Source organism: Chanodichthys erythropterus, chromosome 17, assembly GCF_024489055.1.
Source record: "Chanodichthys erythropterus isolate Z2021 chromosome 17, ASM2448905v1, whole genome shotgun sequence".
Taxonomy (NCBI): domain Eukaryota; kingdom Metazoa; phylum Chordata; class Actinopteri; order Cypriniformes; family Xenocyprididae; genus Chanodichthys; species Chanodichthys erythropterus.
This window is the reverse complement of record NC_090237.1, coordinates 33,648,855-33,670,626: the sequence shown is the minus strand read 5'-3', so window position 1 is coordinate 33,670,626 and position 21,772 is coordinate 33,648,855. Positions and strand designations below refer to the sequence as shown.

Sequence of the window (21,772 nt, the reverse complement as noted above, 5' to 3'; positions counted from 1 at the left end):
ATTGCGGAACAAAGCACGTTACTGAGTATAAAACAAAGTGTCAGCTTAAAATTTTGGTAAAAATGCAATAAATAGACAATAAATATAGACCCACAGTTTGGTGACTAGAGCCAAAGGCACAAGCAGCACGTGAAGTGATCCATCATCTCTTTTAGTTACAGCACATGAATGAATGTGAAAGGTTATTTTGTTTATGTGTGATGTTAAAACATGGAAGAATTGAAAGAGAACCCCTGGCTCTAAAATTTTAATTCTCAACAAGTGTCCTGACATTTTATCCTACCATTCAGATTTTCCGACCAGGGTTTACTGCGCATGCGCACATTAATATTGCGTCCTTTTTCTCATGCTAAACAACATTTAATGTATCTGCATTACTGTGAGGGAAGGGTTGGGGTAGGTGTAGACTTCAATAAAAACGCAATTGGTATAAAAAAAAATATTTATTGTTGGTTCCATGTACCTGTATACCTTCTAGCTACAACCGCAAATATAACACATAATTATTGTATTTGCATTTCTGTAAGGGTATGTTTAGGGTTGTGGTAGGTGTTGACGTTAATAAACCATAACTTTAAAGTAGCCTAGCATTTTTCGTTGTCGAATTGTACTACCCACTGTTTTAGTGGGAGATAGGGAAAATCTGATAGGGTAGGACAAATCGACAGAACACCGGGTTTTCTGCACCTGTTGATACAAATAAATGTTTTGATGCATCCTCAAAAACATTTAGGCTAAATAAATAAATAAATAAAAACAAAAAATAATAATAAAATGTGCTCGCTTTTGTCTTTTGAGGTGTAAATGTTTTATAGTATTCTAACAGATCGCCTGTCAATCACTTTGGCGAAACTATAAATCTAAATATTACAACTCCAAAATAAAAGATTGCAAATATTGTTTATTTTAGTAAAATTAGCCCATAATATAGCAGTGTTTAAACATTCGTTCTTTTGGTGTTGGTCTAGAGACTCCTAGTGGTGAATACATGCTAGAACAACTTTTTTATGATTTCTTCAAAACATCCGTGGATATACTTTGGTAAAGTTGGTTTTATATTCGCACATTCAGACTTCTGATAAATTCAGACTTTCCAATAAATGTGCAATAAATTAATGTTTGCAAATTTTAAGCAGCGACATGATATTGACAACCAACGATTGTCAACTTACAACATTTTTCACAGTCGATCAAAATAGGCAAGCATTGTTTTAATGGCATATTTACTTGTGAATGTCCACTGAATGTCCAATATAGTGTGATTAACAAGGCTATTGAATACGGATGTGCGAATGTGCGAATATAAAACCAACTTTACCGAAGTCGTGGATATGTGGAAGAAGCAATTGCATACAGAATTTTTTATATCATTTGTATAAATGTTTACTTTTTGGAATAAAAAGCTATACATAAGAAAGGTAAAAAGCACTTAATTGCTAATTAAACATAATTGAGGATAAGTGTAAACAATAATAGAGAATGAATAGGTATAATAAAGCTCTAATTAGTGTATGGAATGTGCTGGAAACCCTTGCAGCAAAGCAGACGTCACGTAGACGTCACGTCCAGGCAGTCGAACTGTAATGTGGCAGACGCAGACGTCACGTTCGGCAGACGCAGACGTCACGTTCGGCAGATGCAGACGTCACGTTCGGCAGACGCAGACGTGACGTTCAGTGAGACGAGTGCATGTTGCAACGTCATATTAATGAGCTCGTCCGAACGCCATAGACTATGGCTGCGTTCCAGTTCAGTTTTTAAATGCCCTTCCCTCGCTAACTTCACTCGGTCTCGTTGACTCGGATGTACGTCATTGCTTACGTTGCACGAGTGCCCACTTCTGGCAGAACCTTGCAATGGGCTGAACTGGAACGTCCTAAGCCCTTCATCACTTGGAATTCGCAATGGAGCTGATTTATTATTTATTTTGTCCCCTTAAAAATTGTTTAATACAGCATTCTATATGTATATATGTGTGTTTTAAATGTTTTAAAAAATAATTAAAATATCATAGAGTTGTTTGTGGTGGAGTAAATTAAACGTGATATGCGGTGATGTCATAATCTTGTTGCATTGTGGGTTATGAAGCTGCCTGAAGTGTACATATGAAGTAGACTCGCTCCCTCGGTCAAAATCGAGGGAGCAAGGGTCTGTCCATAAACTTCCCTCGTCCACTTCGCGAAGTGGAACGCACTTCAAAATGGCGGCAGGGATTCCCCGGAGGGGAAGTGTTTAGGGAAGTTTGCGAGTGTGTGTCTAATACTGGACTGGAACGCAGCCTATGGCGTTCTGAGTGGCTCAAATATATGACGTTGCAACATGCACTCGTCTCACTGAACGTGACGTCTGCGTCTGCCGAACGTGACGTCTGCGTCTGCCACATTACAGTTCGACTGCCTGGACGTGACCTCTACGTGACGTCTGCGTTTGCTGCAAGGGTTTCCAGCACATTCCATACACTAGTTTGAGCTTTATTATACCCTTTCATTCTCTATTATTGTTTACACTTATCCTCAATTATGTTTAATTAGCAATTAAGTGCTTTTTACCTTTCTTATTATAGCTTTTTATTCCAAAAAGTAAACATTTATACAAATGATATAAAAAATTCTGTATGCAATTGCTTCTTGTCCACATATTCACGGATACTTTGAAGAAATCATAAAAAAGTTGTTCTAACATGTATTCACCACTTTACGGATTACATAGGCTAATAAGTTTGTTTTCGATTTGAATTATTTCGTTTTAAAGTAGTAATTTAAAGCATTTTATAGATATTTTTACCATTAATGAGGCAACTATTCGCTTAGTCTCGGTTCATTTTTGTGAAGCCTTCCTTCTTAAGCCAGAGACGAAATGCGCATTCTGTTTGTTTTTTTATATTTATTTATTTATTTATTTATTTTAATCAATAGCGCACATTTATCTAGGGTATTTTTTTTTTTAAATTAGTATGGTAAAATGCATGACGTGTTTTTTTTTTTTCTTTTCTTTTTTTTCTCATCCATAAATATTATTTTATGCAAGTCGTGTTGATTTGTGAAGAAGGCTAAATTGATCAAACATATTCTCATTGTGCTTCCTGCGGTTGGCCGCTCGGTTGTTCCTTAAAAAAAAAAAAAAACTTGATTTTAACAAACATAGAATGTTCCCAAAATATTTCTAAATTAACTAAAGAAACGAAAAGAAATTGACCACCTTGCCATTAAAAAACAAAACCGAAATATTGTAGTGGCTGCACATCAGCTGTGTTTGGGAAAGAGAGAGAGAAAGACAGACTCGGCTAAAAATATTCAGATTATGGTTATGGCTAAAAATCCCAGAAAATATCGAGATATCATTTTTGTCTCTATCGCACATCTTTATATAGCCTATTTAATTAATCTTTGCTTGTTTGGTACACAATCCACTGATCATAAAGCTTAAAAAAACTTATCTTTTCTCAACGATATCTGGTTGTCCTGCATCTTCAATAAACAAGTTAAAGTTAGTCCATAATGCAGCTGCTAGAATTCTTTCCAGTAGTTTTTACTTCTATTCATGACTTCTTTGTTAACTTATCTGTTTTCTTTTCTTCTTGTGGCTACTGAAACTATTTATTTATTTACATACTTGTATGAGCACCCAATCATTTATTTCTGTTGTCGGATAAAATGAATTAAACATGGGCCAACGACGCCATCTATTGGTGAGCGAGTGCCAGCGTCGTTGTTTAGCTCTATTTTCATTTCACGCAACGATAAGGATCGAGGACACGACAAATAAATAAATAAACAAACAAATAAAATTGGTGAATCATTTATATAAGGTTTTATTTATTTATATATTGAAGAGGCGGGGTCTGGTTTATAGTGTCATTATAATATTGTTACAATTTAAAATAATGGTTTTCTATTTTAATATACTTTATATTTATTTCTGAGATGCAAAGCTGAGTTCTCAGCATCATACTCCAGTCGTCTTTGACGCATGATCCTTCAATGTCAACGTCGGAAAAAATCGTGCTGCTTAATATTTTTCTGTTATATTTTTACAGGATTGATTGATGAATACTGGCAGATTATTATTCAAAATATAGAAATCTTATCAATTTAACATTATTGCTGAATAAAAGCTAACATTTTCTTTTTAAAAAAGAAAGGAAAACATGATAAAATAATATTAGAATCCTAATTTATATTTTAAATGTAAAATATAAGAAGAGAGGTGCTTGAAAAACTGAACATTAATCAGGCATAATGCATTTTTCCATGTATTTTATTATTATTTACAGCAACAGTCTCAGATCTAGCAGCTGATTGCGATCGATGGGTTGGCCATCAAGCATGTAGGCTATATTAAAAATGTAAAAAGATTAAAAAAACAATAACCCCCAAATGTAAAAAATTTCAAAACGGATTTCATTAAACTAAACGACATGAGTATACCTAAGAGCAACACAAACTTCGCTTTTAGGCTTTATACTTTTTATGTTATCTTTATACTTTTACAATTTAAAAAAGTAAAAAAAAAAAAAAAAAAGTCTAAATTGTTATATATTAATATATGTATATTTAATATGCACGTAATTAATGTATATTGAGTTTGCCGGGGAAAAGTTGCACTAAAAACTGACAAAAAAAATAAAAAAGTCAGACGCAGACGTCACGTTACAATTCAGACTGAGATGTCACGTCCATTGAGAGCAGTGAATGAAGTGCAGGTAAATACTGCATTGGCTCACACACTGCACTGAGCCGTGTGAGGACCGTGTTCTGATACGTGTTAGCGAAAAAATAAATAAATAACTTCACTGCTACACGTGAATCACGCGTGAACGTCTGACTCAACACTTCACTGCCACACGTGATTTACGTGACGTCTGCGTGACGTCTACGCCTCGTCTGCGTCTTAAAATGAATGGATTTAATAGCAAAAAATTAAGACGTCAGTGAGACGTTCAGTGAGACGAGTGCAAGTTGCAACGTCATATTTTTGACCTCGTCCGAACGCCATACGGAAGTTTGATTTTGGCACTGATCCCGCGCCATACAAATGGAGCGCCATACATTGGCTCACACACTGCACTGAGCCGTGTGAGGACCGTGTTAGCGAAAAAATAAATAAATATCTTCACTGCTACACGTGAATCACGCGTGAACATCTGACTCTACACTTCACTGCCACACGTGATTTACGTGACGTCTGCGTGACGTCTACGCCTAGTCTGCGTCTTGAAATGAATGGATTTAATAGCAAAAAATTAAGACGTCAGTGAGACGTTCAGTGAGACGAGTGCATGTTGCAAAGTCATATATTTGAGCCATTCGGAACGCCATAGATGACATGTCAGCGCGCGCGAGCTTTGTAATATGGCAAGCCAAAGTACTCACAAACGCCTGGTCGGACGTCTGATTGCACACTGACGCGTCAAAAGCGCGCGTTTTGACAGCAAAACGCGCGTCCTCGACGTGTGATTTGCGTTAAGAATGCGCGTTCTTAACGCGCGCTTTGGTATCATAGAAAACGTGCGTCAAGAACGCGCGTTTTTGTGTACCAAAACGCGCGTTCTTGACGTGTGATTTGCTATTAAAACGCGCGTTCTTGACGTGCGCTTTGGAGTGACAAAAAACGCGCGCTTTTGACGTGCGTTTATAATAACAAAAATGGGCGTCGAATACGTGCGTTTTGAGTCAGACAAAACGCTCTTTATGAACGTTTAAACAGGTAAACCAAACAGGCAGTGCAAACGTGTGTTTGAAGTGTCCATCAGGCGAAGAGAACGCGCTCTTTCCTTAGTGTTCTCAAAAGTGCATGTCGAAAGCGTGTGCTCACTCTTTAGGGCTTTGAGTCTGTTATGTTTTTGTCCGCTATAGGTTTAGGACAGCATTATCATTAAACTCAACCAAAACAACATGGAATTATCGAGGATAAATTTGGCAGATGATTATAATGGTTGAGTTATAATCCAGTATAATTAATATGAAATATGCATATGAAAACGTAAAACTATTATTTAAAATAGCCGTGGGGGAATGACAGTGGATATACCTTCGATCAAGGCCAAAACTTTGTAAGTTTGTAAGGAGCCAATAAAATATTGCCTCGTGGATTATATTTTTTTCCCCCTCAATTATGTCGTTAAGACATCTTTTCTCGTAATAACGAGATGTTATGTTGTTAAGACATCTTTTCTCGTAATAACGAGATGTTATGTCGTTAAAACGACATTTTGTTGGCATATATGACGTGAATGTATAGGCTACCTTTATCTGATCTATAATAGAGAATTTATCATGCCTTTATCACACTTATAGTGTAAATATAGTGTAAAATACCTTTCGATGCCTGTATCGATGGCAATCAGGCCCTTCATAGATATGACACATTTAAATTTAATTCACTTTACTTAAACATATCTAATTAGGAGTAATACGTATTTATATTTAATGAGTCTAACATAAAATATTTAAATAGTTTAATCTATGAAATTTATTTAAATTTGACCAACTAAATTTAATTACATTTGGGAAATGGAAGTGCACTCAAAAAAATGATACATTGTATTTACTTAATTTTTTTATGTCAACAGGTTCCACGTAACTTGGTTATGTTGCATGTAATTAAGATTATTGGTTTCAGTTAACTTACATTTATTACATAAGGTTAACTCAATGCCATTTAGTTGAATCAGGCAGAGGTGGGAAGTCCAGGGGTCAGAGAGTAAATATTTTTTATTCCACCACTGAAGCATTAATGAGATAAATAAGTGTTTAATTGAGTGATGATTGAGCATTATTGAAGACACCTGATGAAAACAAGCAGAATCACCAAAGGAGAAAACGTCTCGGTTACGTATGTAACCCTCGTTCCCTGAAGGAGGGAACGGAGACGTACGTCAGTAGTGACCGACGAATTGGGATATCGCTTAGAGAGCCCTATCATCTTCGTGTAAACTAAAACAAGCCAATGGAATTGGCGTGCGATATTTGCATAATGCGCACCGCCCCTGACAGGTGTATATAAATAGGAAGCAGATGCAATCGCACTCTGTTTTTCGCTGAGGAGACAACTGGTGTCCGCACTACAGCGAGGGTACAGAAACTGTGGCGACGGGACGTACGTCTCCGTTCCCTCCTTCAGGGAACGAGGGTTACATACGTAACCGAGACGTTCCCTTTCAGTCGGTCACGTTCGACGTACGTCAGTAGTGACCGACGAATTGGGATCCCAACTAAAGCGCCACAGTTACGAAACCCCTTCCAGTGCCCAGCACAAGCTCAGCAGCCCATGGCACCGGCTGGCGGTGAAGGGGGCGAGCTTACACCGAGAGAGTCTACTGCTGTCTAACCACTACCCACTAAGTAAACTAGACACACTGGGGAAGCGAACCCGTAAGGGACGCTGCGGAAACCACTACCTACCCAATGGGGGAGGAGTTTACGTGGGAATACACACATGGACTGGCCCGGGGGGGCAGTACGCATATGGAGTCCCTGGGATGGCTCCACCTGGTTAGGGGGAGACTCATCTGACAGGTGACAGCAGAGCTGGCTCTGCTAAGGGAAAGACACGGACTCGGCCCGTAGGGAGTTTCAAACCGTGGAAAATACACATATGGGACCGCTCACGTAGAGGGGTCACGACATATGGGCCCCAGCCAACAGACAGCGTCAGCGACGGATGTAGGCCTGGCATCAGACACTCCGCAATGTCCGAGCCGAAGGGGGAGGCGGAGGAACTCGACAGGGTTCGCCAAGCGGGGAACACGACTGGAGTGAAGTATGCACGTATCCGGCCAGTGGCGGGAATGGCATTGCAAGCCGACACTTAGAGTGGGTACAACACGTCTACCGACTAGTGGATGCGAGTACACGCGAGGATACCGGCTCTACACGTAGGCTATAAAACCTAGCGAACGTGTTAGGTGTCGCCCAGCCCGCAGCTCTACAGATATCTGTCAGCGAGGCGCCCTGAGCCAGCGCCCAGGAAGAGGCCACCCCTCTGGTGGAGTGGGCTCTCAACCCGAGCGGGCAAGGCACGCCCTGGGATTCGTACGCCAAGGCGATGGCATCCACTATCCAGTGGGCCATCCTCTGCTTGGAGACAGCCTTTCCCTTCTGCTGGCCTCCGTAACAGATGAAGAGCTGATCTGAGGTCCTAAAGCTTCGCGTTCTGTCCACGTAAACGCACAGAGCGCGGACGGGACAGAGCAAAGCTAGGGCTGGGTCTGCCTCCTCCGAGGGCAGCGCTTGCAGGTTCACTACCTGATCTCTGAAGGGAGTGGTAGGAACCTTGGGCACGTATCCAGGCCGGGGTCTCAGGATGACGTGAGAAGCACCGGGCCCGAATTCTAGGCACGTTTCGTCGACCGAAAATGCATGCAGATCCCCTACCCTCTTCAGGGAAGCCAATGCAACCAGAAGAACCGTCTTAAGAGACATTAGTTTCGGGTCGACTGATTGCAAAGGTTCGAAGGGATGACCCCGGAGAGCTGTGAGAACCAGGGTCAAATCCCAAGAGGGTACGGAGGAAGGGCGAGGAGGATTCAGTCTCCTGGCCCCCTCAGGAATCTGACGATCAGATCGTGTTTCCCCAGGGACTTACCCTCAACTGCATGGTGATGTGCGGCAATGGCGGCAACATACACCTTGAGGGTGGAGGGAGACAGCCTTCGCTCCAACCCATCTTGCAGAAAGGAAAGCACGGATCCGACCGAACATGACCGGGGGTCCTCTCGGCGAGAGGCGCACCATTCGACGAACAGGTTCCACTTCAGCGCGTAGAGATTCCTAGTAGAAGGAGCTCTAGCGGAAGTGATGGTGTCTACGACCGCTTGCGGGAGATCACTCAGAACCTCCGCATCCCGTCCAGGGACCACACGTGGAGGTTCCACAGATCGGGAGGCGGGTGCCACAGGGTGCCCCGTCTCTGAGTCAGGGTGTCCTTCCTCAGAGGAATCGGCCAGGGAGGTGCTGTCACGAGGAGAATGAGGTCTGAGAATCAGGTCCGAGTGGGCCAGTACGGAGCCACTAACAGAACCTGCTCCCCGTCCTCCCTGACCTTGCACATGAATAGTGCGAGAAGGCTCACTGGGGGAAGCGCATGTTTGCGCAGACCCGGGGGCCAGCTGTGTGCCAGGGCATCCGTGCCGAGCGTGCCGCCGGTCAGGGAATAAAACCACTGGCGGAGGGCAGTTTCCGGGGAGGCAAGCAGGACTACCTGGGCCTCGCCGAACCGCTGCCAAATCAGCTGGACCGCCTGGGGGTGGAGCCGCCACTCGCCCGCAAGTAGATGCTGCCGTGACAGCTCGTCGGCTGCACGGTTGAGCACACCTGAGACACGAGTGGCCCGAAGGGACCTCAGATCCTTCTGACTCCACAACAAGAGATGGCGGGCGAGTTGCAACATGCGACGGAAGCGTAGACCACCTTGACGGTAGGTGTACGCAACGGCCGCAATGCTTAGTGAGCGGACTAGAACGTGCTTGCCTGACAACAGCTCCTTGAAGCGGGCCAGCGCAAGACGGACCGCTAGCAACTCGAGGCAATTGGTATGCCAATGCAGCTGAGGCCCCGTCCAAAGACCTGTCACTGCATGCCCGTTGTACGTGGCCCCCCATCCCGTGGCAGAGACATCTGTGGAGACCACAGCGTGCCTGGACACTCGTTCGAGGGGTACTCCGGCCCACAGGAACGAAGGGTCCAACCACCGGACAAGGGTGCGACGGCAGCTCGGTGTCACGGGGACACGGAGCGTGCCGCACTGCCACGCCCATCTCGGGACCCGGCCGCGGAGCCAGTGTTGAAGCGGTCTCATATGAAGCAATCCGAGCGGCGTTACCGCGGCTGCAGATGCCATATGCCCCAGGAGCCTCTGAAAATCTTTCAGTGGAGCCGCTGTCCTGCACTTGAGCGAGCTCAGGCAGTTCAACACCGACTGGACGCGCACCTCGGTGAGACACGCAGTCCGTGCGACCGAGTCTAGCTCGAGACCGAAACAAGAGATCCTCTACCCGGGGGCGAGTTTGCTCTTGTCCCAGTTGACCTGAAGACCCAACCGGTTGGGAGCTACAACCATGTCGGGTAGGACTTTGTACTGACATGCCCGACCCTCGAACGCAGACCAACCTAGGAAGGGTCTGCGTCGAGGCAGAATCGAGACATGAAAGTATGCGTCCTTCAGGTCTATTGCTGCAAACCAATCCTGGGGACGGTCCAGGATTGGCCGTAGCCCACCGCCCTTTTACGGTACAATGAAGTAGGGGCTGTAAAACCCCGACTTCATATCGGCTGGAGGGACCGGCTTGATTGTACCCTTCGCCAGGAGGACAGCAATCTCCACCCGGAGAACAGGAGCACTGTCCAACGACACCGGAGTGAAGTGGACAGCCCTGAAGACCGGGGGACGCCGGGCGAACTGAATCGCATAGCCGAGTCTGATAGTACGAATGAGCCAACTGGACAGGCTGGGGAGCGTGCTCCACGCTTCCAGACACTGAGCCAGCGGGACCAAAGGCACCACAGACGCACCGGGGGTGGGGCAGCAAGGCAGAGAGAGACCCGACTCGGACGGCTTGAGGGCGGCCCGGAGTGGGGTCGGACTCTGCGAGGCAGCAGTGTGCATGGGAGACTGCGCACGGGACGCGGTCTGCACCAACACACTGCCACCTGCTGGCGAATGGGGAGGGAGCTGACAGCAGCGAGGCGGAGCCTGGCACACTGGCAGACACCCCTTGTTGTGACCTGGAGTTTGAGGAAACTGCTCTTTTTGTGGCAAAGTGGGTACCGCTGGACTCCGGAGAGCCAGCGGCGGTAGATGGACAGCCGCCACAAAATCCCCCCCGGCCCTCCTCTGGGGGTGGGAGAGCAGATGGAATACTCTCCCAAAGGGCAGGAACCTTCCGCTCCAGGTCGCCCGTCTCAGGGCCGAGTTTTCCCCGACCGCTTGCCACCTGGCTGGCAGAGACGGGCTGGGCACCACGTCCGCGCCCGGCACCCTGCTGTTTGGCTGGTGTAGGCTGCTGCTTTGCCAACTTAGCAGGGGCGGAGGAAGACGCAGGCGGGCGCCCTCGGCGACGAGCGGGCTGAGGCTGAGCCACGGGCGGCTGGGTGGAGGCAGCAGCGGACCGCCGTGGCATGACATGTCTGATAGCCTCAGCCTGCTTCTGTGCAGCGGAGGACTGTTGGGCACAGTTCTCCGCCGCGTCGCCGAAAAGGCCGACCGGAGACACGGGGGAATCCAGGAACCGATGTTTGTCGGTCTCCCTCATGTCTGCCAAGGTCAGCCAGAGGTGGCGTTGCTGGGCTACCAAAGTAGACATCGCCTGGCCAACAGAACGCGCTGTCACCTTCGTTGCCCGGAGGGCAAGGTCAGTGGCAGCGCGCAGCTCCCCAAGCAGCTGTTGGTCAGGACCTTCCTGGGGCATCTGCGACAGCGCTTTTGCCTGATAGACCTGCAAAAGGGCCATCGCGTGCAGGGCAGAGGCAGCCTGCCCACAGGCACTGTAAGCTTTCTCAGTCAGACCGGCTGAGAGTTCACAGGCCTGGGACGGGAGACGCGGCTCACCGCGCCAGCCAGCGGCCGTTGGACACAACTGCGTCGCAACAGACCGCTCGACTGGCGGGATCTTCGCGTACCCCCTGGCTAGCCCGCCGTCCAGGGAGGTGAAGGCAGACGAGTGACCAGGCCCTGTACGAGCCCCATGCGGAGCTTGCCAAGACCTGGTCACCTCATCGTGTACTTCCGGGAAGAAAGGCATTGGGGCGGGACGCTGGATTTGACCAGCGCGACCCCCCGCCAAGTACCAATCGTCCAACCGAGATGGGCCGGGACAGGGTGGAGGGTTCCACTCAAGCCCGACGCACAAGGCGGCCCGGGAGAGCACAGCCGTGAGCTCGGGATCCGACTCTGGCAACGCTACCGTCCCGGGCGGCAGCGCGTCCGAATCCTCCCCCGAGGACTCAGGCTCACCTTCCGATGCAGCGATCGACATCCGATCCGCCGCCAGCACACCAAAGGTAACGGCTGGACAGTCCGTAGAGGGCCCAGCGGAAACCAACGGTGGCACGATGGGTTGCGGTGCTGATGAGGCGGCAGGGGCCCGAGGAGCGTTTCCGCTCGGCGGGGAAGCCCTGACCGTAATCCTCCGGTCACCCTTCCTATACAGCGCCGTACCGTCATTCCGGTTCCCGGGGCCGGAAAAAACGGTCGTACGCGGCATAGGAGAGGGGACCCCCGCTTCCTGAGACTTCAGGAAGGAGAGTCTCAACTTCAGCATCGCGATAGTCATGTTCCCGCAATGGGAACATGAACCATCCACAAAAGCTGCTTCAGCGTGCAGAATGCCCAAACACGAGATGCAACGATTGTGCCCATCAGCAGGGACCAGGGAACGACCGCACCCATTAACGCACAGACGAAATGACATACTGTCAGGGTTCGTCTGTAAAGCTCTTTTAGAAGGGGAAGTCAACTCACTCGTGCTGAAGCACCCAGGGAGCGACGCGATGTGTCAGGTACACCACTCCCTGACACACCGAGGAACCGGCCCAAATCGCTACACACGCACACACTCTTTGTGTTGCTGTGAAAACAGCAGTTTTCGAGCTTATAGCTCAGCTCCTCGGAGACTCGCGACCTCGCTGAACGTGCCCTTTCACCAGCACTGAAAGCTCGCTGTAAATCCTCTTCTGAGGCAATGTTTTAGAATAAAACAAACGAAGAAAGGAGTCTTCTAAAACAGGACACCAGTGAATGGCTCCGAAGCGAAAGACAGAGTGCGATTGCATCTGCTTCCTATTTATATACACCTGTCGGGGGCGGTGCGCATTATGCAAATATCGCACGCCAATTCCATTGGCTTGTTTTAGTTTACACGAAGATGATAGGGCTCTCTAAGCGATATCCCAATTCGTCGGTCACTACTGACGTACGTCGAACGTGACCGACTGAAAAGGAATCACAATTTTTAAGACACCATCGTGGAGATGAGGGTTTGCTTTAGTTGAGCTCTTGATCCTTGTCTTTTTAATATTAGATATTGATTGGGCAGTTTTAACTGCATTAAAACCAACCAGACAAGCAAAGTTAAAAGATGATCAGGTGGTGTTGGTTATGTTTTCACATAATCATTATTTGATCTGAACTCATTTAGAGCCCAATCTCTGAGTTAGATTTACATTATTGATTACAGCAGCACTGTGATTCTATAGCAGAAGATCAGCTTTATCAAAATATATATATATTTTTTTAGAGATGTTGTCCTTATCACAAAAAAAAAAGCTTTACTTTAGGCACACACAGACATCAAGAATCAGCGTATGAATCTCAATGACTGTGACAAGCAACATATTCTGATCAACAGATCAACTCTGAACATTAGAAAACAAGCTACTAAAAAGTCACAGAAAAACAGCAAAATTTAAATAGTGAGAATAAAGAAAATTACTAAAACAATTCAGCTCATAATTTATTCATGCAGCAATGCATGATGGGAGGCATGGATTAATTTTGATTGAACTTTAAAAAAAAAATTTGCATTGATAAAGTTGATATTCTGCTGTAGAATCACAGTGCTGCGGTAATCAATAATGTAAATCTAACTCAGAGATTGGAATCTAAATGAGTTCAGATCAAATAATGATTATGTGAAAACATAACCAACACCACCTGATCATCTTTTGACTTTGCTTGTCTGGTTGGTTTTAATGCAGTTAAAACTGCCCAATCAATATCTAATACTAAAAAGACAAGGATCAAGAGCTCAACTAAAGCAAACCCTCATCTCCACGATGGTGTCTTAAAAATTGTGATTTTCTCCTTTGGTGATTCTGCTTGTTTTCATCAGGTGTCTTCAATAATGCTCAATCATCACTCAATTAAACACTTATTTATCTCATTAATGCTTCAGTGGTGGAATAAAAATATGGCAGGAATTTTACTCTCTGACCCCTGGACTTCCCACCTCTGCCTGATTCAACTAAATGGCATTGAGTTAACCTTATGTAATAAATGTAAGTTAACTGAAACCAATAATCTTAATTACATGCAACATAACCAAGTTACGTGGAACCTGTTGACATAAAAAAATTAAGTAAATACAATGTATCATTTTTTTGAGTGCACTTCCATTTCCCAAATGTAATTAAATTTAGTTGGTCAAATTTAAATAAATTTCATAGATTAAACTATTTAAATATTTTATGTTAGACTCATTAAATATAAATACGTATTACTCCTAATTAGATATGTTTAAGTAAAGTGAATTAAATTTAAATGTGTCATATCTATGAAGGGCCTGAATCATTTTTTTGAGTGCTAAATTACCACAAAAGGAGGAAAAATTCATCACTGTTGTTTCCATCGCCGTTTGTAAGGTAGCCAAGACAACAGCAAGCCTTGATACGCTGTGTTACTGTTGCGGTCGTGTGCCGAGACAAATAAATATGTTCGGTCTTTGCTGAGACATTATTATTGTTATTTATATTATTATATATTGCCCAAACACCTCATCGCCAGCTCTGCTAATGGTCAGCTATCGGAATGTCTGAAGTTCTTTTCCAAATGTAGCCTATAGCAAATAAGTTTAGTTATTTCTTTATTCTTTTACTGAAACTACATGAATTTAGTTTACGCCTACATCATTTGATGCACCGATCGAAATTACTGAAAATTTGCGACCGAAACAGCAATTTACACGCTCGTCTAGAAGGGAACCTTATATAGCGCAAATTTGTGTCTAACTTAGAATTTAGACCAGCTAAAATATATTGTTAGACCCAAAAATATCTTATCAATTAATTAAGTAATAAAGACATGTATTTAAGAAATTTAATAAAAACAGAATATTGCTTCAGCCTTATTCAAAGGCCGCGGAAACATGGATTCGTTTGTTACGCAATCCATTCTACACCCGACGTTCTTGGTTTTCTTCCTATTTATTAAATATAGGCAATTGGTTGATGAAACATTGATTGAAATTAAGATACAATTTCTACAAAACGAAATTTACTTTAAAGAAAGACTTACTATAAAACAAAACTTAATGAAGTGGTCAAACTTATGTCTAACCCGCTGCATGTCTCCCGACATTGCGCATCCGTCATGCTATTCACTTTTCATAATCAACATGTGACATTTAAAAAAAAAAATAGTATTACGCTATAGCCCAAAATTTAAATATAAATATGAAACTAAACTGGCTACATTTTTATCCCTCTGGCCGACGAATGCGCCGGCGCGTTCTGATGGATTTTTTCCTCATGACAGCTGAAACAGCTTAAAATAGACATTTCGTCATTTTTGGCGATAGCCTACAGATTAGTGCAAGACTACAAATGGTCTACTTTTTTAAATTTTATTTTATATTTATGCTCATAATAACAACAACACCTTGTAGGCGACTTTTGTAAAATAGAATAAATAAAAACAGGGTGCGCTTTCAGCTGTCTCTCTGCGAGAATCTTTCTGAAACAACTCAAAAATTAATTTAAACTCTGCGAATAACTGTACCTACAAGAAAGAAACATCTCCATTTGATAAGAAATTTGTAGGTCTGTGTTAAATAAGAGGCGATCTATCCGCTGGAATGTGTTGTTTCTGAAATCATGGCCAGTGCTCGTTGAGGCTGTTATCCGTTCTCTTGGCGCTCCTTTGGTTTTAATGAGTAAATTAGCCTAAATATTTATTCCTGCCGGTATTTTAGTCTGCGATATCAAAATCACTAAACATTATATAGCTAGGCCTATCATATAGGCTAGGCTATAATATTATTCAAAAATAATATCAAATAAATCAATGCAATGATAATTCACCACATGATTCACTGTTAAATCAGCTTTTGTAAACTGTGGGGCAGATGGACTCAGGTGCACAACAAATTTAAACACATGACATCACTGCTTGTGGGAGGGCCCCCATCTCATTCTTTGCGGGGGGCCTCACAGACTTGCTACATATAGCCTATGTAGGAGCCTATGAATTAGGCCATAACTTGTACAGTCACCCTTGATAACAGATTACTCCAAATTGTAATGTTAAAGCATTTCCTATAAAGCAGCTTTAAAATTATATGGCTAAGTATTGTGAAAAGCGCTAAACAAATAAATGTAAACTGAACTGATATAGGCTATATGAGCTCTATAGATCAGATAAAGGTATAAAGGCATTTTTCGTACACGTCACGTACAAAATATGTCGTTTTAACGACATAACATCTCGTTTTAATGAGAAAATATGTCGTTTTACGACATAATTGAGGGGGGAAAAATATTATCCACGAGGCAATACGCCACCGTAATATATAGCCAAGATGATCATACATGTGGTGTAGTATTTTATTGGCTCCTTACAAACTTACAAAGTTTTGGCCTTGATCGAAGGTATATCCACTGTCATTCCCCCACGGCTATTTTAAATAATAGTTTTACGTTTTCATATGCATATTTCATATTAATTATACTGGATTATAACTCAACCTTTAGCCTATAATCATCTGCCAAATTTATCCTCGATAATTCCATGTTGTTTTGGTGGAGTTTAATGATAATGCTGTCCTAAACCTATAGCGGACAAAAACATAACAGACTCAAAGCCCTAAAGAGTGAGCACACGCTTTCGACATGCACTTTTGAGAACACTAAGGAAAGAGCGCGTTCTCTTCGCCTGATGGACACTTCAAACACACGTTTGCACTGCCTGTTTGGTTTACCTGTTTAAACGTTCATAACGAGCGTTTTGTTTGACTCAAAACGCATGTATTCGACGCCCATTTTTGTTATGATAAACGCACGTCAAAAGCGCGCGTTTTTGGTCACTCTAAAGCGCACGTCAAGAACGCCCGTTTTAATAGCAAATCACACGTCAAGAACGCGCGTTTTGGTACACAAAATGATACCATTCTATGATACCAAAGCGCGCGTTAAGAACGCGCGTTCTTAACGCAAATCACACGTCGAGGATGCGCGTTTTGCTGTCAAAACGCGCGCTTTTGACGCGTCAGTGTGCAATCAGACGTCCGACCAGGCGTTTGTGAGTACTTTGGCTTGCCATATTGTAACACCCCGCTGCCTCGTACCACTTTTGGTGTGTTTGGCTTCCCATACAACTGCGCTCGACTGCAGAATCCGACACGTCCGCCTCGCACTCGCGAGAGGTTTTTGACACACGTCGGCATGACATCAGAGCAAGGCGGCCCACCCTCGGACACATTTCTAACCGGCATGCATCTCGCGAAGAAGAAAAAGAAAGAAAAGAAGAAAACACATGCAAATACAAAAAAACACCAGCCAATAAAGAAAACATCTTCATCAGTTTGACAACACATGCGCTGCAAATTCCACAACACTTACAAAAAGACAAACGCCCTGCAAACTCCATAATACTTACAAATAGACAATCGCGCTGCAAACTCCACAACACTTACAAATAGACAAACGCGCTGCAAACACCACAACACTTACAAAAAGACAAACGCGCTGCAAACTCCACAACACTTACAAATAGACAAACGCGCTGCAAATAGCACATACCAGGCCCAGCGATCTCAAGCCCTTTTGCGTTGATCTGAATGATGATGATGATGATTAGGCTTCTTTTAGAATTAAATTAATAATTTAATTTGCCCCGCAATAATTTATAGTGCATCACGCATAGCTAACTGACGCGCTGTAATAAGAAGATAACTACTCATTTAAAAAAAAAACTTGTAACACCTACATCTCTTCTCAAATTTTTTCAATACGTATGGGCCACAAGAGAAATATTAAGAAATAAATTAAGGTTAAATAGAATTATCAGAACATGTTGAAGTAGAGCTCTCATCGCTGAGTTTTTACTTTCACTTTCTGCAGTGAATAATTGACTGGGATTTGAGACATAAAATCAAGTAAATTATTTAAATATATATTATTTATTATTAATAATTTATTAGCCTAATAATATTTTTTTAACGCAAAATAATCCCCCAAATCGTTTGTCCTGGCGCCGGCACTGGCACAGACCACAATGAATATGTTAGGGAACACATTGATGTACGACCGCTGGCTGGGATTGTTCAATGTTTACTTGTGGTGTGCACCTGAAAGGTGAGGGTTTTTTTTTTTTTTTTTGTCTATACTTTTGCTTGTTAACATTCTGATCATATGTGCATTATGAGCAGGCCTATTTGCAGCGCGTTTGTCTATTTGTAAGTGTTGTGGAGTTTGCAGCGCATTTGTTTATTTGTAAGTGTTGTGGGCTTTTGCAGCGCGTTTGTCTATTTGTAAGTGTTGTGGAGTTTGCAACGCGTTTGACATCTGTAGTACATAATGGTCTGAATACTTAAGATGATTTGATTTGATTTTGAACGTTATAAGAATGTGATAAGACTTGCAAATAAATTTCTATGTGTGTTTGTGTGTGTGTGTGTCTTTATAGTCCTGCCTAGTAATGGATCCATCCGGCAGGTTGTCCTGTGAAGAGCTTCTAGAGCTGCCATACTTCCAGGAGGATGGGGGAACGGGATGGGGCAGAGAAAATGATCGTCTCGGAAGACGCTATGAGAAAGGCCTAAGACGCAGACCTCCAGGGGTATGAATCTACAGTAAATAAACAAACAAAAAAAAAACTCACAAACTCAAAAAAAGTTTTTAGAAAAGAAAAGAAAAGAAAAGAAAAGAAAAGAAAAGAAAAGAAAAGAAAAGAAAAGAAAAGAAAAGAAAAGAAAAAAGACTTTGATTCCAAATTAGGAACTTGTGAAATCTTTAGGTTTACAGAAAAATTTCCTCACATATCACAAGCACTGATTTAATGTCCAAAGGTTTAAAGACACTGATGATCAGGCAAGTTTGGCACAAGGGAAAACAAATCCATGGCATTTTTATTTCTTCATTAACCATTCATTTGCCATTAATTTAAAGGAAATTATTATTATTATTATTATTATTATTATTATTATTATTTTTGCATTATGTATTTTTCAAAACAAATTTATATTCCCTCCCCATTCTCATAAATGTAATGCAAAAAAAAAAAAAAAAACACTGCATAGGGTCATTCCGTGTTAAGATGTTCCGTGTTAAGTTTTCCGTGTCATTCCGTGTTACATTTCGAAAAAACTTCCCGGCCCAAATTTTTGATTTTGTTAATATTTTTTCTGGAGAAAGACAAACATAAATAGTGATGAAAACCAAAATACTAAATGTAATGGATGTATATTGACTGAGTAATCCACTATTATGCAGAGGAAGGTCAAAATTATCTTAATGAAGTTCCATGAGTAAATTGGTAAGTTGTACACATTTGGCCAAAAACCAAATATGGATCACTTTACATACAGCTGATACTTTTTTCTTTTAAAGAGGAATATCTGAACAACAAACAATGTTGAAACTAGAAATGTATCTTGTTTTTGTTTTTTTCTATCAACACAATTGCATATATAGATTAAAGTTGGGAGTAGTGTTGTTTTTTGTTAATTTTAGTTTTAGTCTAGTCTTTGTGTCAAACTGTCATTTTAGTTTTATTAGTGTTAGTTACGTCATAGTCTTTTTAGTCTAGTCAAGTTTCAGTCGACTAAAAGTCTGAGCATTTTAGTCTTATTTTAGTCAGAATTATCCATGACTATTTTCGTCTAGTTTTAGTCGACGAAAACTGATGACATTTAGTCTAGTTTTACTCACTGAAAATTGTATTTTAGTCTCTTTTTAGTAATGCAATTCTTTTTAACCCAGTCAGTATAGTATAAGTACCTAGTAGTATAGATGAAACCAAAATTTTCTTTTAGCCAAACCCATTTCAAACAAGGTTATCTTATTATATTATTGTTACCTTATATCCAAGAATACATGCATTCCAGACACGGAAGACGCTCTGATTTGAATTTACAACATATTTATTTTAGCAACCAAACATGTTAGAAGTACACACACACATACATTTAAATAAAATAAATAAAAACAATAAATAAAATAAAAAATAAAATAGCATTACATGACAATGCCAGAAAAAAATTAATACATTCAAGTTTAACAAAGAGAAACAAGGCGCTTGAATGCTCGATCTACAATAACATACTAAATAGTGCAAATAAAAAGTGTGTATCTGTTCTTTTTATTGCTTGTAAACTGAAGTCACACTTTGCATCATAAAAACTATTAAAAGATATAACTCTCAAATGGTTTGGAGAGATATAATGGGATGGGAAACACTGGCTGCATACAGTGGAATTTGTTGACAGAAAAGAACAAACAGTACTGAATTATGCCAACTACTGAACCAAATAACCAGCAGTCTCAAAAGCAACTACATAAACTGTAACCTCCTGGATGTGTTATTTTAAGACTGGTTGTCACAAACAACAAAAAAACAAAACTGTCCAGTACACATTACTCTTTGGCTATATTTTTTATATCAGATTTTTCTTTCTTTTCTTTTCTTTTCTTTTCTTTTCTTTTCTTTTCTTTTCTTTTTTCTGTTTGATTGCCATAAAACCCACATTTGTCAAACTGTTAAAAGTCTACACCTTCAGCTTTCAGCTGTAAACACTGTGTGTTGGTTCTGTTCAGGCCAGCCATTAACTACTACTTAGGCTTGCTTACATTTGAGGAAAGCGCTTCTTTCCAAAATGGTCCTAGCCCTGTTCCTGCGGCCACAAGAGAGGTAATCAGTTACACTAAACACCCTCTCTGTAAATGCCTGAGAGTGGCATCGCCAGGAGGTACAAGGCCAGAGGTTTCAGTGTTGGAAACGCAGTGGAACAACACTGAGTTAACCAATACTCAATGCCAGATTCCTCAACCTCAGCACTAGTAGCAGCAGTCTGGTGAGACTCTTTATATTTTAAAATCTCCTGCCTAATGTTTGTTGTCTTGGCTGTCTTGGGCCTCGAAGGACATTTGGCACTGAGAACTTAAATCTACACCGTTTTGCGATGGTTGACTCTGGAGCCTCTGTACCCTCATTTGCAACTTGTTTATCATCGGTCAACTGCTCTACTCATACTTGCACTCTCTGTGGCACAAGATGAGCAATGTAGTCCTCTGCCTTTCTGACAAGATTCTGTACTTCGTTGTCATCATTTTTCCAGAAGGGTTTCAGCTACACAAGGTCCACAGAGCATGCTGCTGCAGGAAGTGGTGAGAAGTTGTCAGCCATTATGTCAAGAAACACACTAAAGCACCTATCCATGCTGGACAGCATCTTCTGAGCCAGAGTAATGTCCCCTTGTGTTTTTACTCTTTATATGTAAAGTGTTTTTTGTGTACTTTGAGAGCAAAGACTAACCAGAGTCAAATTCCTTGTTTGTATATGCAAACCTGACCAATAAAGCTGATTCTGATTCCGAATTAAAAGCATAGTTTCATACACAAACTTACCTTACCTGCCATCCTCCTCTCCTTTCTGATGCTCATAGTCATCATTGGCATCGTCGTGCTCTGCCTCTGAGTCCTTTTCAGAAGTTGTGGCAACTTCTGTTATTGTCAGTAATCGTTGTGAGGACCTTCTCTCTGGGGATCCCCCATTTTTCCATTGACTCCTCCACAAGTGTACTAATCGACTCTGCGGTGTGAGGGTGAACCATCTCCTTTGGGTTGAAGTAACAGGCGCTGACTCCCAGGAAGGATGCTGTAAGCCCCTTTTTAGTCCAAATATCCAACCCTATAGTTATCCTATGTGCTGTGGAAAGGTTTTGTTTGATCTTTTCTTTCTCTTCTTTGTACATTTTGTCAGTAAAGTTTAAAATTTTTGGCACTTTGAACTTTTTGCCCATTTTTGCCATCAAATTACTTCTCCTGACATTGTACTCAGGGGC

General features: G+C 42.4%; 1 protein-coding gene across 1 annotated transcript in view; it reads left to right on the top strand.

Annotated features, from left to right (window-relative positions):
• Positions 1–21,772, top strand: part of LOC137004767 (cyclin-dependent kinase-like 1) — a 202,512-nt gene that overhangs the window by 116,580 nt on the left and 64,160 nt on the right. The window contains exon 9 of the mRNA XM_067365383.1: positions 18,397–18,549. Coding sequence (XP_067221484.1) covers positions 18,397–18,549 — 153 coding nt within the window. The remainder of the gene's footprint in view (positions 1–18,396; positions 18,550–21,772) is intronic.